The 14,354-nt window shown below is 38.4% G+C and overlaps 2 protein-coding genes and 1 long non-coding RNA gene across 3 annotated transcripts; all 3 read right to left on the bottom strand.

Moving 5' to 3' along the window:
- Window positions 1-7,466: 7,466 nt before the first annotated feature.
- Window positions 7,467-9,240, bottom strand: LOC128239957 (heavy metal-binding protein HIP-like). Its single transcript, XM_052956421.1, has 2 exons — window positions 9,118-9,240; window positions 7,467-8,273 (listed from the first exon to the last, which is right to left on the bottom strand). The coding sequence occupies exons 1-2, from the start codon at window positions 9,137-9,139 to the stop codon at window positions 7,870-7,872; spliced, it is 426 nt and encodes a 141-aa protein (XP_052812381.1). The 5' UTR covers window positions 9,140-9,240; the 3' UTR covers window positions 7,467-7,869.
- LOC128241258 (ectin-like) lies at window positions 9,148-12,084 on the bottom strand. The gene is made up of 5 exons (XM_052958202.1): window positions 11,925-12,084; window positions 11,413-11,535; window positions 10,958-11,128; window positions 10,205-10,375; window positions 9,148-9,158 (listed from the first exon to the last, which is right to left on the bottom strand). The coding sequence occupies exons 1-5, from the start codon at window positions 12,082-12,084 to the stop codon at window positions 9,148-9,150; spliced, it is 636 nt and encodes a 211-aa protein (XP_052814162.1).
- A 402-nt stretch (window positions 12,085-12,486) lies between these two features.
- Window positions 12,487-14,047, bottom strand: LOC128240404 (uncharacterized). The gene is made up of 3 exons (XR_008262168.1): window positions 14,022-14,047; window positions 12,673-12,752; window positions 12,487-12,555 (listed from the first exon to the last, which is right to left on the bottom strand). It is a non-coding gene; the product is annotated as an uncharacterized LOC128240404 (long non-coding RNA).
- Between the last annotated feature and the right edge of the window lie 307 nt (window positions 14,048-14,354).

Below are 14,354 nucleotides of genomic sequence, written 5' to 3'. Positions count from 1 at the left end.
AGTTACAATGCTACAGTCTGGATCTAGGTAATAATCATTGTGCCCGATCGGCACAGTTTAACAGATGATGGTCCCTCTGTCCCTGCTCCATATAGTGTAAAGTTCGAGATGTAATTACTCGTTGTAACTTAACAATCGTCCTTTGCGTTCAAATATTCTTTAAACATTTGCATACCCCATCCACCGGTTACGGTAAATTCCCCCTTTCAAAATTTTCATTGTCACCTCACTGCCAGGATACGCAGGGTGTAAATTTATACATCAATGTGCGCAGGACATACCTTTAACAATCTTATAAGATGTTAATGATACAGATGAACCTCTTATATACACGATGACTCATGTCAAATAAGCAAATCTTCGACACCAAAACCTTAACCTAGAGACTTCAAACTGCTATTTAACGACGTAGTCAGTATTTATGTGAAAAACCACAGAACCAAGCTCAGTAGGCAAAACATAAACCCTATTTAATGGCACAGGGTAAAAGCCAAAGACATAGAACACAAAAACAAAAAATCACAAACAAAAAACTCGGAACTACAGCACAAAACTCCACAAACAGCACAGTGCATATAAACTATATAAAAATAGGTATGTTTAACAAGGATTGTTAGGTATCGCCTTTGAGCGGTCAGTAAAGCAGTCAAGTTTTATTTCTGACGAAGAAGATCAAACCTATCTTCAAAAACAATATTATATCGTGACGCTGTCGTTATGGTCCTACTGTGTCGCTATGATCCTACTGTGTAACATACGTTCACAAGGTAAGGATCATATGTCTATAATTACCGATTTGTTCGTCCCTAGATAATTGCATATTTATAAAATACGTTATGAACACTAATTTATAATAGATGTGTAATCAGGTTAAAATGAGTCCGAAGCGTTTTTATGCTTCGTTCTTTTAAAGCTGCACTCTCACATATTGAACGTTTTGAGAACTCTTTTATTTTTTGTCTTGGAAAGAGCCAATTTTAGCAAAAATCCATGAAAAACAGTTAAATAAGACTGCTGACAAAACTTTAGATCGCAGATCTTTGTATTTAAGTTCAAAAATTGATTTTTTATGATTTTTTTCTTAAACCGTGAGTTACGGTTTAGGCCACAAACATTAATTTTCGCACGGAAATATGAAAATGTACGATCTGATTTTTGTCAGCATTCTTTTATTATTGGTTTGCAGATATTTACGCAAAAACTTGCTCTTTTCAAGACAAAAAATAAAAAAGTTGTAAAAAATGGTAAATCTGTGAGAGTGCAGCTTTAATGCTATTTAGTTCAATATGTTCCCTATACTTAAGTATTACGAACAATGCCTTATCTTGTCAATTTGCATATACATGTACTTAGAACAACGTCAGGAGTAGATGGGAGACGACAGGGCATCAACATGTGTGCTGGTATCAATGCCACAATGAACCAAAAGCTTCTATATTTCAATGTCGCTTGTTAATTCTGGCATTAGCCCCACGAGTTATATGATGTTATATACACCGACGTGCATTGAAACAAACTTGACAATATGTGTGATATGTTGGTGCACTAGCATACGTTATAAAGCGATGACTCTAAAGACGGCTAACAACCACACATGTCTGATGGATAGTGTTGTCACCGCATAATACACTACACATATATTTAGCTCATCTGGTTACCGAATCGCTTGCTTCATGTTTTGCCGGCAGGTTTGGGGTCTTTCAAACAACGCCAAAACAGCTATCAATTCAAAATTCCTACATTTTAAACAAGATAAAAGTTAAAACTATATATATATCAGCCGTCAAAGCACAGACAAATGAACTTTTAGGGTACTTTATCAAAGAAACCACAACCTGTTTGGGTTATTATTATTATCTAAGCGTGTCATTGTCGGGAGTCAGTTGAAGCTTTATCAGTAATTTGAGCGACGTGTATAGTTTCATATTTTGTAACGAATTCAATGCGTTCATCATAAAGACAGAAACCCCTGCAAACCAGTTATAGTCATGTAAGTAGCATTTGTATTTTTTTCATGAAAAAACAGCAGCCAAATTATTGCTGATATGCATCGTCCGATATCCACGTAAGACCCACTCCATTATTCTCTGGTGAATGGAGACAAACGGAATGAATCATTTGTGGGTAACCGATGATGTGAAGAATACGCTGCTATGGTTGGATATATCAGACAAGGTATTTGCTGCTAGGGTTGGATAAATCAGACAGGGTACTCGCTGTAAGGGTTGTATAAATCAGTTAGAGTAGTCGCTGCTATCGACTGTGTTACATGTTGGATGAACACTGAACAGTAACGTTTGTGGCTTAAGTTGGAATTGTCGTGATTTTAGTTGGTGTTAATCTATCAAATTACAGGCAAGGAACCCCAAGGCAGAATAACTACCATGACCGTTAATGACTCATATCATTTACACAGTTTTGAAAAGTAGCTCTGTAAACAAATGAAAACGGTCATTGACAGCAAACAATTAAAATATAACGATCCAGTTCCCATCCTTAGGTCAGCAAGGACCTCGTGGTCCGTGTGTGGTGTTTGAACGTCTTGTGCCTCTCGCCCAGTGTCTTTTGGACCCGAGCCTTGTGCCTGTCGTCCAGTGTCTTTTGGACCCGTACCTTGTGCCTTTCGCCCAGTGTCTTTTGGAGCCGTACCTTGTGCCTCTCGTCCAGTATCTTTTAGACCCGTACCTTGTGCCTCTCGCCCAGCGTCTTTTAAACCCGTACCTTGTGCCTCTCGTCCAGTGTATTTTGGAACCGTACCTTGTGCCTCTCGTCCAGTGTCTTTTGGACCCGTACCTTGTGCCTCTCATCCAGTGTCTTTTAGACCCGTACCTTGTGCCTCTCGTCCAGTGTATCTTGGAACCGTACCTTGTGCCTCTCGTCCAGTGTCTTTTGGACCAGTACCTTGTGCCTCTCGCCCAGTGTCTTTTGGAGCCGTACCTTGTGCCTCTCGTCCAGTATCTTTTAGACCCGTACCTTGTGCCTCTCGCCCAGTGTCTTTTAGACCCGTACCTTGTGCCTCTCGTCCAGTGTATTTTGGAACCGTACCTTGTGCCTCCCGTCCAGTATATTTTGGACCCGTACCTTGTGCCTCTCGTCCAGTGTCTTTTAGACCCGTACCTTGTGTCTCTCGTCCAGTGGTTTTTGGACCCGTACCTTGTGCCTCTCGTCCAGTGTCTTTTGGACCCGTACCTTGTGTCTCTCGTCCAGTGCCTTTTGGACCCGTACCTTGTGTCTCTCGTCCAGTGCCTTTTGGACATGTTCCTTGTGCCTCTCGTCCAGTGTCTTTTGGACCCGTACCTTGTGCCTCTCGTCCAGTGGTTTTTGGACACACACCTTGTGCCTCTCGTCCAGTATCTTTTAGACCCGTACCTTGGGCCTCTCGCCCAGTGTCTTTTGGACCCATACTTTGTGCCTCTCGTCCATTGTCTTTTGGATCCGTACCCTGTGCCTCTCGTCCAGTGTCTTTTGGACCCGTACCTTGGGCCTCTCGTCTAGTGTCTTTTGGACCCGTACCTTGGGCCTCTCGTCCAGTGTCGTTTGGATCCGTACCTTGTGCCTCTCGTCCAGTATCTTTTAGACCCGTACCTTGTGCCTCTCGTCCAGTGTATTTTAGACCCGTACCTTGTGCCTCTCGTCCAGTGTCTTTTGGACCCGTACGTTGTGCCTCTCGTCCAGTGTATTTTGGACCCGTACCTTGTGTCTCTCGTCCAGTGCCTTTTGGACCCGTACCTTGTGCCTCTCGTCCAGTATCTTTTAGACCCGTACCTTGTGCCTCTCGTCCAGTGTCTTTTAGACCCGTACCTTGTGCCTCTCGTCCAGTATCTTTTAGACCAGTACCTTGTGCCTCTCGTCCAGTGTCTTTTAGACCCGTACCTTGTGCCTCTCGCCCAGTGTCTTTTGGACCCGTACCTTGTGCCTCTCGTCCAGTATCTTTTAGACCCGTACCTTGTGCCTCTCGTCCAGTGTATTTTGGACCCGTACCTTGTGCCTCTCGCCCAGTGTCTTTTGGACCCGTACCTTGTGCCTCTCGTCCAGTGTCTTTTGGAGCCGTACCTTGTGCCCAGTGTTTTTGGACCCGTACTGTGTGCCCCTCGTCAAGTGTCTTTTAGACCCGTACCTTCTGCCTCTTATTCTTCTTCATTATTTTTAAGTTGGTGAGTGCTTCATTGTTTTCAAGTTCACGCTTAAGTTGTTATTAATAAATGAGGGTTATGTTATGGCTATGCTTACTAGTTTCATCCCTCAGTAGACTCCAGTTAAAGTTGGCTCTTGTTTCACTGATTGTTCCAAGGCGGTAATGCCATCATTTAAAGGTACAGCAATGTCGATGAGGTTATGGTTTGTTTGTGGTGTTTGTATTTGTGTACGTGGTGTAAGTTTGTGGTTGGTGTTTGTATTTGTGTATGTGGTGAAAGTTTGTGGTTGGTGTTTGTATTTGTGTATGTGGTGAAAGTTTGTGGTTGGTGTTTGTATTTGTGTATGTGGTGAAAGTTTGTGGTTGGTGTTTGTATTTTTGTATGTGGTGTAAATTTGTGATTGGTGTTTGTCTTTGTGTATGTGGTGTAAGTTTGTGATTGGTGTTTGTATTTGTGTACGTGGTGTAAGTTTGGGATTGGTGTTTGTATTTGTGTATGTGGTGTAAGTTTGTGGTTGCTGTTTGTATTTGTGTATGCGGTGTAAGTTTGTGGTTTGTGTTTGTATTCGTGTGAGTGGTGTAAGTTTGTGGTTTGTGTTTGTATTTGTGTATGCGGTGTAAGTTTGTGGTTTGTGTTTGTATTTGTGTATGCTGTGTAAGTTTATGGTTTGTGTTTGTATTCGTGTGTGTGGTGTAAGTTTGTGGTTTGTGTTTGTATTTGTGTATGCGGTGTAAGTTTGTGGCCGTGTTTGTATTTGTGTATGCGGTGTAAGTTTGTGGTTGGTGTTTGTATTTGTGTATGTGGTGTAAGTTTGTGGTTTATGTTTGTATTTGTGTATGTGGTGTAAGTTTTTGGTTGGTGTTTGTATTTGTGTATGTGGTGTAAGTTTTTGGTTTGTGTTTGTATTTGTGTATGTGGTGTAAGTTTATGGTTGGTGTTTGTATTCGTGTGTGTGGTGTAAGTTTGTGGTTGGTGTTTGTATTTGTGTATGCGGTGTAAGTTTGTGGTTTGTGTTTGTATTTGTATGTGGTGTAAGTTTGTGATTGGTGTTTGTATTTGTGTACGTGGTGTAAGTTTGGGATTGGTGTTTGTATTTGTGTACGTGGTGTAAGTTTGTGGTTGGTGTTTGTATTTGTGTACGCGGTGTAAGTTTGTGGTTTGTGTTTGTATTTGTGTATGTGGTGTAAGTTTGTGGTTGGTGTTTGTATTTGTGTACGTGGTGTAAGTTTGTGGTTGGTGTTTGTATTTGTGTATGTGGTGTAAGTTTTTGGTTTGTGTTTGTATTTGTGTATGTGGTGTAAGTTTATGGTTGGTGTTTGTATTCGTGTGTGTGGTGTAAGTTTGTGGTTGGTGTTTGTATTTGTGTATGCGGTGTAAGTTTGTGGTTTGTGTTTGTATTTGTATGTGGTGTAAGTTTGTGATTGGTGTTTGTATTTGTGTACGTGGTGTAAGTTTGGGATTGGTGTTTGTATTTGTGTATGTGGTGTAAGTTTGTGGTTGGTGTTTGTATTTGTGTACGCGGTGTAAGTTTGTGGTTTGTGTTTGTATTTGTGTATGTGGTGTAAGTTTGTGGTTGGTGTTTGTATTTGTGTACGTGGTGTAAGTTTGTGGTTGGTGTTTGTATTTGTGTATGCGGTGTAAGTTTGTGGTTTGTGTTTGTATTTGTGTATGCGGTGTAAGTTTGTGGTTGGTGTTTGTATTTGTGTATGTGGTGTAAGTTTGTGGTTTGTGTTTGTATTTGTGCATGCGGTGTAAGTTTGTGGTTTGTGTTTGTATTCGTGTGTGTGGTGTAAGTTTATTGTTTGTGTTTGTATTTGTGTATGCGGTGTAAGTTTGTGGTTTGTGTTTGTATTTGTGTATGCTGTGTAAGTTTGTGGTTTGTGTTTGTATTCGTGTGTGTGGTGTAAGTTTGTGGTTTGTGTTTTTATTTGTGTATGCGGTGTAAGTTTGTGGTTGTGTTTGTATCTGTGTATGCGGTGTAAGTTTTTGGTTGGTGTTTGTATTTGTGTATGTGGTGTAAGTTTGTGGTTTGTGTTTGTATTTGTGTATGTGGTGTAAGTTTTTGGTTGGTGTTTGTATTTGTGTATGTGGTGTAAGTTTTTGGTTTGTGTTTGTATTTGTGTATGTGGTGTAAGTTTATGGTTGGTGTTTGTATTCGTGTGTGTGGTGTAAGTTTGTGGTTGGTGTTTGTATTTGTGTATGCGGTGTAAGTTTGTGGTTTGTGTTTGTATTTGTGTATGTGGTGTAAGTTTTTGGTTGGTGTTTGTATTTGTGTATGTGGTGTAAGTTTTTGGTTGGTGTTTGTATTTGTGTATGTGGTGTTAGTATGTTTGTTTCTCATGTTCATTATGGTTTGGGTCCTTGCCTTTTGTCCATACACAGGGTTTATTTCTTGAATGTTCGACTAATGGGCTTGACCCTGTAATTTTCATTGTTGTATAATTATACTTGAATGTTTGTATACTGTGCTTGTCCGGTAGTAATCTTTGTTTTATTGATATGCATTTGCCTATAATTTAAAACATAACAAGTCTTTATTCGTAAAACTTTATATTTATCTATTTTTTTATTATTTCTGAAGTGAACAATTAGCATAACACCCAAAATGTATCAAATAATTGTTATTTCTCTCTTCGAAAGAAGCGTACCCCAAACTAAATAAAATGCCATTTGGATTTATTTTTTATCTTAGGCCTTTCTCACCAACTTTGATTCTGTCACAGGTTCTTTAATGAAAAAAACATTTATTGAATTTAAGGATTAATATAATGAATATATTCGAAAACATGATAATAATCACAGGTACATGACTTTTCAATGGGAAATACAAGTAGTTACTGCCTTAAATCAAACCAGACAACTAAAGCCATCAAACAAGTGTTATAGTTTTGGGAACTAAATGAGTTTGAGAAAGCGATCGGCAATTATATCAGTGTACGATTACCGAACGCGTGGGTTTTGATCAATTGATCGCGCTCCGCCATTGAAACCCTACATATTTAAGCTTGTCAACAAGCCGTCAGTACATTCACTCATAGTATGCATTAACAACTATGGATACATTGAAATGTCCATAACAATTTGTCTTATACATTTGACATTTATCATGTTCTTGAATGTATCCATTACGTTTCTCCTTATTTTCAATAAATCCTCTCTGTTTATCTTTTGTAGGTGCTTACATGCATGTTATATAAAATGTATCGTCATGTCTCTTCATAAAGAATTGATTATATATCATTAAATTAAAAAAGTAAAATAAATATTACTAGTTAAAGTAAACAAACGATATGTCTTAAATACCAATCATATCAATATTTCGAAGGCTAACATGTGCATGGATAAACATAAATGAAATTATGATACTGTTGTAATAGTTTAAGTGTAAGTCTTAGCTGTTCGGATTAGTTTGAAATTAGCAAACAATATTCATCTCAATCCTCGTGTTTTCTTTTATATTCTATTCAACCCAAAGAAAAATGTGTATGATAAATCGATTTCATACAACAATTCGGTACATTAAAAACTTGAATCCATTCGCGGGTTTGGATTAGTATGATACAAGCAAGCAATATTTATATCTATCCTCGTGTTTGTTTTAGGCAACCCGAAGAAGAATGTGTATAACATATCGATTTCATACAACAATTTGGTATATAAAATTATTGAATTCATTCGCGGGCGTTAGAGACATCTATGCGCTCGGCATCACTTCAGTTACTTAGTTAAATAACTATTCAACTAAAACCCCACTGAATGATGTCCAAAACGTTGTCGGATCGTCGAATAACGGGATTGTATCTGCCGCAGACGTGTACACTCTGGCTTGCTCGCCGGTACGCAAGAGCACGGGAGCAGAAGCAGTAGCACAATCATAGTCCCCGGATCCATGCGCTCTGTTGCCGGCTATTGCTCTTTCAGTTCCAGAAGACAAAACATGACGCAGTTGGACATCTGCAGTTTGTCCATTGCTTGTACAAATCTGAGCAGAAAAGAAGTAATTCCCTTCGAAAGGCGCGACAAAGGAGCCGTTGTTGCTGTGATAACCGTGGCCGACATTGTCGACAACAGTTGGGAAGGTCAAATAATGTTTCTGGTACACACTGTGGCCATGGGCATTGAAGTACACCAGACCACCTGCAGTTAATCGAAATAATGTTGATGGATTGCTGTTATATCCTATTACATACGAGAAGCAAAAAGTATATACGTTGACCCTAAATATGACACATTTAGTCATCATAGTATTATTTAATGTGTATGCATATCACGTTCACCAATATAGTTGCTGTCAGAACTGAACCGTTGCAAAAACCAAGTCTACAATTTCATAAATGTTATGTATCCTCAATCAATGTTTCACTTTTCGAACCAATATTTTAAAAGTTCTGTACACGTTATGAATTCGTCGGTGAATTTGTGGTTTGGGTTATTCATTTGATAACCCAAATAACATGCTTGTTAATGCAGTTGTCAGTGAATTTAAGTGTTAAAAGATGAACGCAGGTGAACAAGAATGTATAGAAGTGTTAGTAATGTAGTTCTGATGTGTTTAAAACCTCTTTTGATTATGATCCTTATTTAAGTTTTAACATTATATAAGTCACTCTCGTTGGCATGATGTTGCGCAAGAGTATGGTTATTTGTTGTGTAGTGGGGGAAACCGGAGTACCCGGACAAAATCCACTGTTCCGGCTTGCATCAAGTGTTGTTTGTGGAGTTTTGTGCTGTTGTTCCATGGTTTTTGTTTGTGATTTTTTTTGTCTTCTATGTCTTTGGCGTTTACCTCGTGTCATTAAACGGGGTTAATGTTTAAACTTTTTGCTATTGAGCTTGTTTCTGTAGTTTTTCACATAAATATTGCTTCCATGCAATTCTCTAACTTCCAGGCAAATTATGTTGTTGTTTTTTCTGTAATTTTTAAAAGGTCATACAGATTTTTGTCCTGTTTTTTGACATGAGAGGAATTACAATAATATACCTGAGCATGGTTTAGTTTGCATTACTGCTCCTAGACACTGTCTGCCAAACAAAGATGGTTCAGGGTTGTTGCAGCTACGGTTTCGCTCAACTTGTCCCCCCTCACATACACTCCAAGACGACCATGTTGACCAGCCACCGTCTTAACAGACAAATATCGTTAAATTTAATATAAATAAGATAGAGGTGAAGAATGATCATTTGGTAATACACGAATGGATCTTAACTGTAATGGTGAATGGAGACTTTAACTATTGTTTGATTAATAATTATACATATTAACAGAACTACAATCACCAGAAAGAGATCAGATCTCTGTGGTTAAAACGGACGGAGATTCATTGTCCTACTACGCTGTCTAGAGGGTCGTGCATACTTCAACAGTACTGGACGATTTGCCCATACCCATTGTACACCATTTGCCGTTTAATCTCAAAAAGTAAATCCAAAAGGTAAGTTAAAAGAATAAAGTTTATTATTATCCTGGACTCCTTAATTGTATGCCGGACTCCTTGATTTTGGAGTTAAGGAGTCCGGTGGACTTCTTCTCATAAAGTCTTAGTGTCAAACACTGGTAACTATATTCCGTTTTAAAACCAACCTCAGATATATGGACGGTTGACAATAACAAAATTGTCTACATTTTACTACGCTGCAGGTAGATCGAGTAGTAATTTTATTTATTATAAAGCGTTGAAGCATCATTACTCTTATGCGTCTTAATTATTTATTTAATACATTTCACTGTGAATCAGTTTGAACTTTGTACTAATAGTCACACTTTAAAACAACTAATTAACATAACTACATGTATTCTATTTTACGAACTTCTTTTAATATGCACCTGCATAGACCCAAGGGCGGTCGTATGGAAGAGATTGCCGAGGTGTTCCGATTGTTATTTGATCTGATTAAAGATTAATTGGAGTTCTGTTCTGAACTACATTAATACGGACTTATCCTTTGATGGTAAAATTCCACATGTCAAAGCTATAATCCATAGCATTCTTAACAGCTTGCGTGAGGGAATTACTTACTTTTTTATGTCAAAAACCTTCTGTTACAAAAAATGTGCTGCCTATACATACCGGCACAGGGTCTGTGCATGCATATCATTGATTCAAATGGATCCCCGAAGCAGTGGTCTCCAAATCTTTCAGGTTTCGGGTTACTACAATTCCTCCTACGGGTAGCAAGCCCTGCATCACAGGACACAGAACAAGAACCCCAGCTATCCCAAACGCTCCATCCGCCATGAACTGGTTGAATATTATGTGATAATGTTGAGAGCAACAATATGGTGGTATATTACTGCCGTAAGATAACTAACTAATATAAACATTCACGAATTGTCTCGTGTTAACCGCTTAATTTTTGCGATTATTACCTAGCTATTTAGTTTATATTTGCGACTCTTTCCGGTTAACATAATACTAAAAACAGGCCCAGAACTTCCACCTGTTACCTTTTCATGCTGTGCAACACTTACAGGTTATCTTTTTATTGTTTGAGAATTCCGCTTAATAAGTAATATTATAACATTTTAACTAGATATAATTCGTGTTACCGCTTGTCTATAAATACATTTCTGGCTTCTAACAGTAACTGGTTGTCTTATTAAGGTTTGCGAATAACTTGATAAGTAACGTAATAATTGGTTAACTGGATGAGATTCTCTTTAACGCTATATGGTTATTTTACGGCAGTAATGCGCCACCATAAAAAACAAATGAACATTTGCTAGAGATGTTGCTGATTACCCACTTCTAAATATGTGCAGGATTTACTAAGTATGTATTCATATGAAAGTCATGAGAAGTGTATAAAATAGTCATTCTTACCAGGGCATAGTTTTCTGACGCAGACTATTGTTTGATTGGCTGAACCTACACAATCCGCACCGCCATTTTTCGGTGCTGGGTTAGTACAGGTGCGTGTACGCAGTTGTGTCCCATGTTCGCACGTGACGTCACATTGAGTCCAGGAAGACCAGTCAGCCCAGTTGCCATCCACTAGTGACGTAAACTTAATAGTCATTGGTTGTATTTAATGAAAGGTTAGAAGTCCGAACGTTTTTGTGTCTTATTTTTTTCCTTAAACGTTATGTTTTCAAAAGCCCTGCAGACTAGTTCTCAAGGCATATGCAGAAATTAAAGAATAATAATGTATAATATAACATATAACAATATCAAACAAAATAAATAAATAAATAAATAAATAAATAAATAACTAAATAAATAAATAAATAAATAAAAAAATAAATAACTAACTAAATAAATAAATAAATAAATAATACCAAGATTGCAAAGTCCACAGTACTTTGGGCATATCGTCTTCGCATGATCCACATCCGAGCAAAGGTTCAACAGTGAATTCAGAAGTGCGCAGTCCACGGTCTCCGAGTCGATGCAAGCGCTAGCTGAAAACAGGTACAGCATCATTTATTGTTTTGACAGCAGGGACTTTGTGGAACATTGCTGACACGTGTTAAAGCTACAAGAAAGGCGTGAAAAATCGGAAAGACAGCAGCATTGTTTACATGTACGTGTATATGCCGTATACGTACACGCGTGAGTAGTGTTTTAATACCATAAAAAACTATAAATGAGCGATCGCGTAAACATATACAAATGAAAGAATGCAAAAACTACGTCATGCTTTGTTCTTTTGCCGTCCTTTATGGATCGAATGGTAATTGTGCCAAAACAGTAGACTTGATGGCCTGTATTAAAGGTCAAGTTGCCAGCATACAATGCTGAGACAAGTGGATCAATTCTTGGTGTGTCATTAGAGTTTGATTGTTATTACGTTTTTCGTGCCTACAAAGCCTTCCATTGCATTCGTCAGTCAAGCAGCATTCGTGACAGCCTGTCTCTTGGCGAGTGTTTAAAGCCCGTCCCACTATCTCTGCTCCTCCATGCAAATTGCTGTTTGTACACAACTGTAATGAATTAACAGTGTTTAACATTTCTTTATAAATATATAATTTGAGTGTAGCTTAAAAATTTCATACTTATACTCTGTTTCGCTAAACACTTAAATTGAATTACGTCGGCGTGGAAACGCAATCCATAACAATGTATCTCAGTAATGTTCTGCTTAAGTAGGCAAGGTCATTATCCATAATTATGGTGATTATGAGTATTCTAAAACTAAACAAAATAAGGAGCACGACTTATTCCCGGGAAAGGTATTAATCTTCGATATTAGCCCCAGGTTTCATATAGAACAAGGTATTGATGGTGTGGATGGATTAATGCAAAGACAGTGTTAAATTATATCTTATATAATGATAATACATCAGGTATTTATGTTACGTGTTATTGTTGTAAATAATTGTAGCGTGTTTCTAATGCTGATATGCTAATACCTGATTTATTTGGCAGCCCATCTGGTATCGCGTGACAGGTGATGTCTGTGTCGCTTGTACAAAGCAGGACTAAAAAGAAAGCATATGTTTTTATTAAAATACTCTTATATAGCCACAATTATATTAAAATAAATGCGTATGTATAGTTCTGCTTGTATGACAAAATCCATCTAAACTATTACGTACCTCATCAGAAGCACAGGATATAGTGTTATTGCACATTTTCGGATCAGCGACATCAATGCAGTCTAAACATTCCAATGCGCCTGCAATGTATGTGTGTACAGTTAGCAGTCTAGTAGCCTATCGCATACAGTAAGGGTCTTGTGTTTAGCAGTGTGCCTGGCGCTCGATCAGAGTAAAGTTAGCGGTCTGGTAGCCTTGAGCATACAGTTAGCGGCCTTGTGTTTAGCAGTGTGCCTGGCACTCGATCAGAGTAAAGTTAGCGGTCTGGTAGCCTTGAGCATATAGTTTAATAGCCGCCTTGTGTTTAGCAGTGTGACTGGCACTCGATCAGAGTAAAGTTAGCGGTCTGGTAGCCTAATGCATTTAGTTAGCGGCCTTGTGTTTAGCAGTGTGCCTGGCACGATATAAGATTACCCTAGCACATACAATAAATAGCCTGCGTTCTAGCAGTGTGCCTGACACTCGATCAGAGTAAATTTAGCGGTCTGGTAGCCTTGAGAATATAGATAGCCTAGAGCATCAAATTAGCCACATTGTGTTCAAACAGTACCGGCGTAAAGTTAGCGGCCTAGCTATTAAGTAGCTTGAATTTAGCCTCCTGAGACACTACTGTGGTACCGTAAGCGGTCTAGCTCATAAGTAGTCTAAATTTGGCCCCCTGACACATTTTCGGCGCTAGCTAAGCGGCCTTCTTTATTAGTAGTCTGAAGTTAAGCCCTTCTACCGGTGTTACGTAAGCGGCATAGCTGATAAGTAGCTTGAATTTAGCCCCCCGACCCTCTACCGGTGTAACGTAAGCGACCTAGCTAATAAGTAGCTTGAATATAGCCCCCTGATCCCAAACCAGCGTAACTGTAGCGGCCTACTTAATTACATTGAAATTAGCCCCCAATACACTACCGGTGTAACGGTAGCGGACTTGGCGTATTGCATGTTATCATCATATTTAGGACACAGTTCCTCATTAATCCTACAATATACGGTCAATTCATTTGACTACAAAATTAAACAGATGTTCTATACACAATTGACAAGCGTATCAAATCATATATTTTTTTGACAATCTCATTTTCATCGCTTTACTGTCGATGTATCGACGAACAGTTTACGGCCAGAAAGTGGGAGATTTTCCCTTTTTACTTTCTTCACTGATGCTAGTTGCTGGTGTTATCTCTTATCGTCTAAACTTTTAAAATTAATAACTTTCTTCTTGGCAGAGTGACCTTTTTTCTTCTATGTTGTGTACACTTAACAACCTTAGACGGCTACAAACATTGGCGATTAAAATAAAATGTGTAACACATCGGCATGGAACTTATAATCATTGTCAAAACAATTGAAAAACATACTCGCTTCTTTAAGACAAGCGGAAATCGACAGCCATAACAATGTTCCGAGTCCTGAAAATAGCATTTTTGCAATTTGGTCAATAAGGCCAATATAGCAAAATTATCAATTCATACATGCGGAATCGCTAGTTAAGCGGCTTTATGTTCTCTTATATTAATTTTGACGTTTGCTTTACTAAGGATTTTACTGACGTCTGCGCCAAAATAAAATCTTTAATACTTTAGAAACATTACAAACACTATTTAATATTGTAATAATACGAACCAGTCATAATTGTAAAAGTCTGTTGTCCACTTCTCTCAGCCGAATATATCAACTCCCTGCTCTTTTAA

Source organism: Mya arenaria, chromosome 7 (genome assembly GCF_026914265.1).
Source record: "Mya arenaria isolate MELC-2E11 chromosome 7, ASM2691426v1".
Classification (NCBI taxonomy): Eukaryota; Metazoa; Mollusca; class Bivalvia; order Myida; family Myidae; genus Mya; species Mya arenaria.
Note: the sequence above shows the minus strand (reverse complement) of the source record. Positions and strands in the feature narration are given on the sequence as shown.

Excerpts from the sequence above, each read along its gene's own strand:
- LOC128241258 (XM_052958202.1), bottom strand. The coding sequence starts at position 12,084 with ATGTTAAACACTGTTAATTCATTACAGTTGTGTACAAACAGCAATTTG. Across the intron at positions 11,536-11,924 it reads GCTTTGTAGGCACGAAAAAC|CTAGCGCTTGCATCGACTCG; the intron begins GTAATAACAATC and ends ACCTGTTTTCAG. Across the intron at positions 11,129-11,412 it reads CTGTGGACTTTGCAATCTTG|TGGATGGCAACTGGGCTGAC; the intron begins GTATTATTTATT and ends TTACGTCACTAG.
- LOC128239957 (XM_052956421.1), bottom strand. The coding sequence starts at position 9,139 with ATGCAAACTAAACCATGCTCAG. Across the intron at positions 8,274-9,117 it reads GCAAACTAAACCATGCTCAG|GTGGTCTGGTGTACTTCAAT; the intron begins GTATATTATTGT and ends GATTAACTGCAG.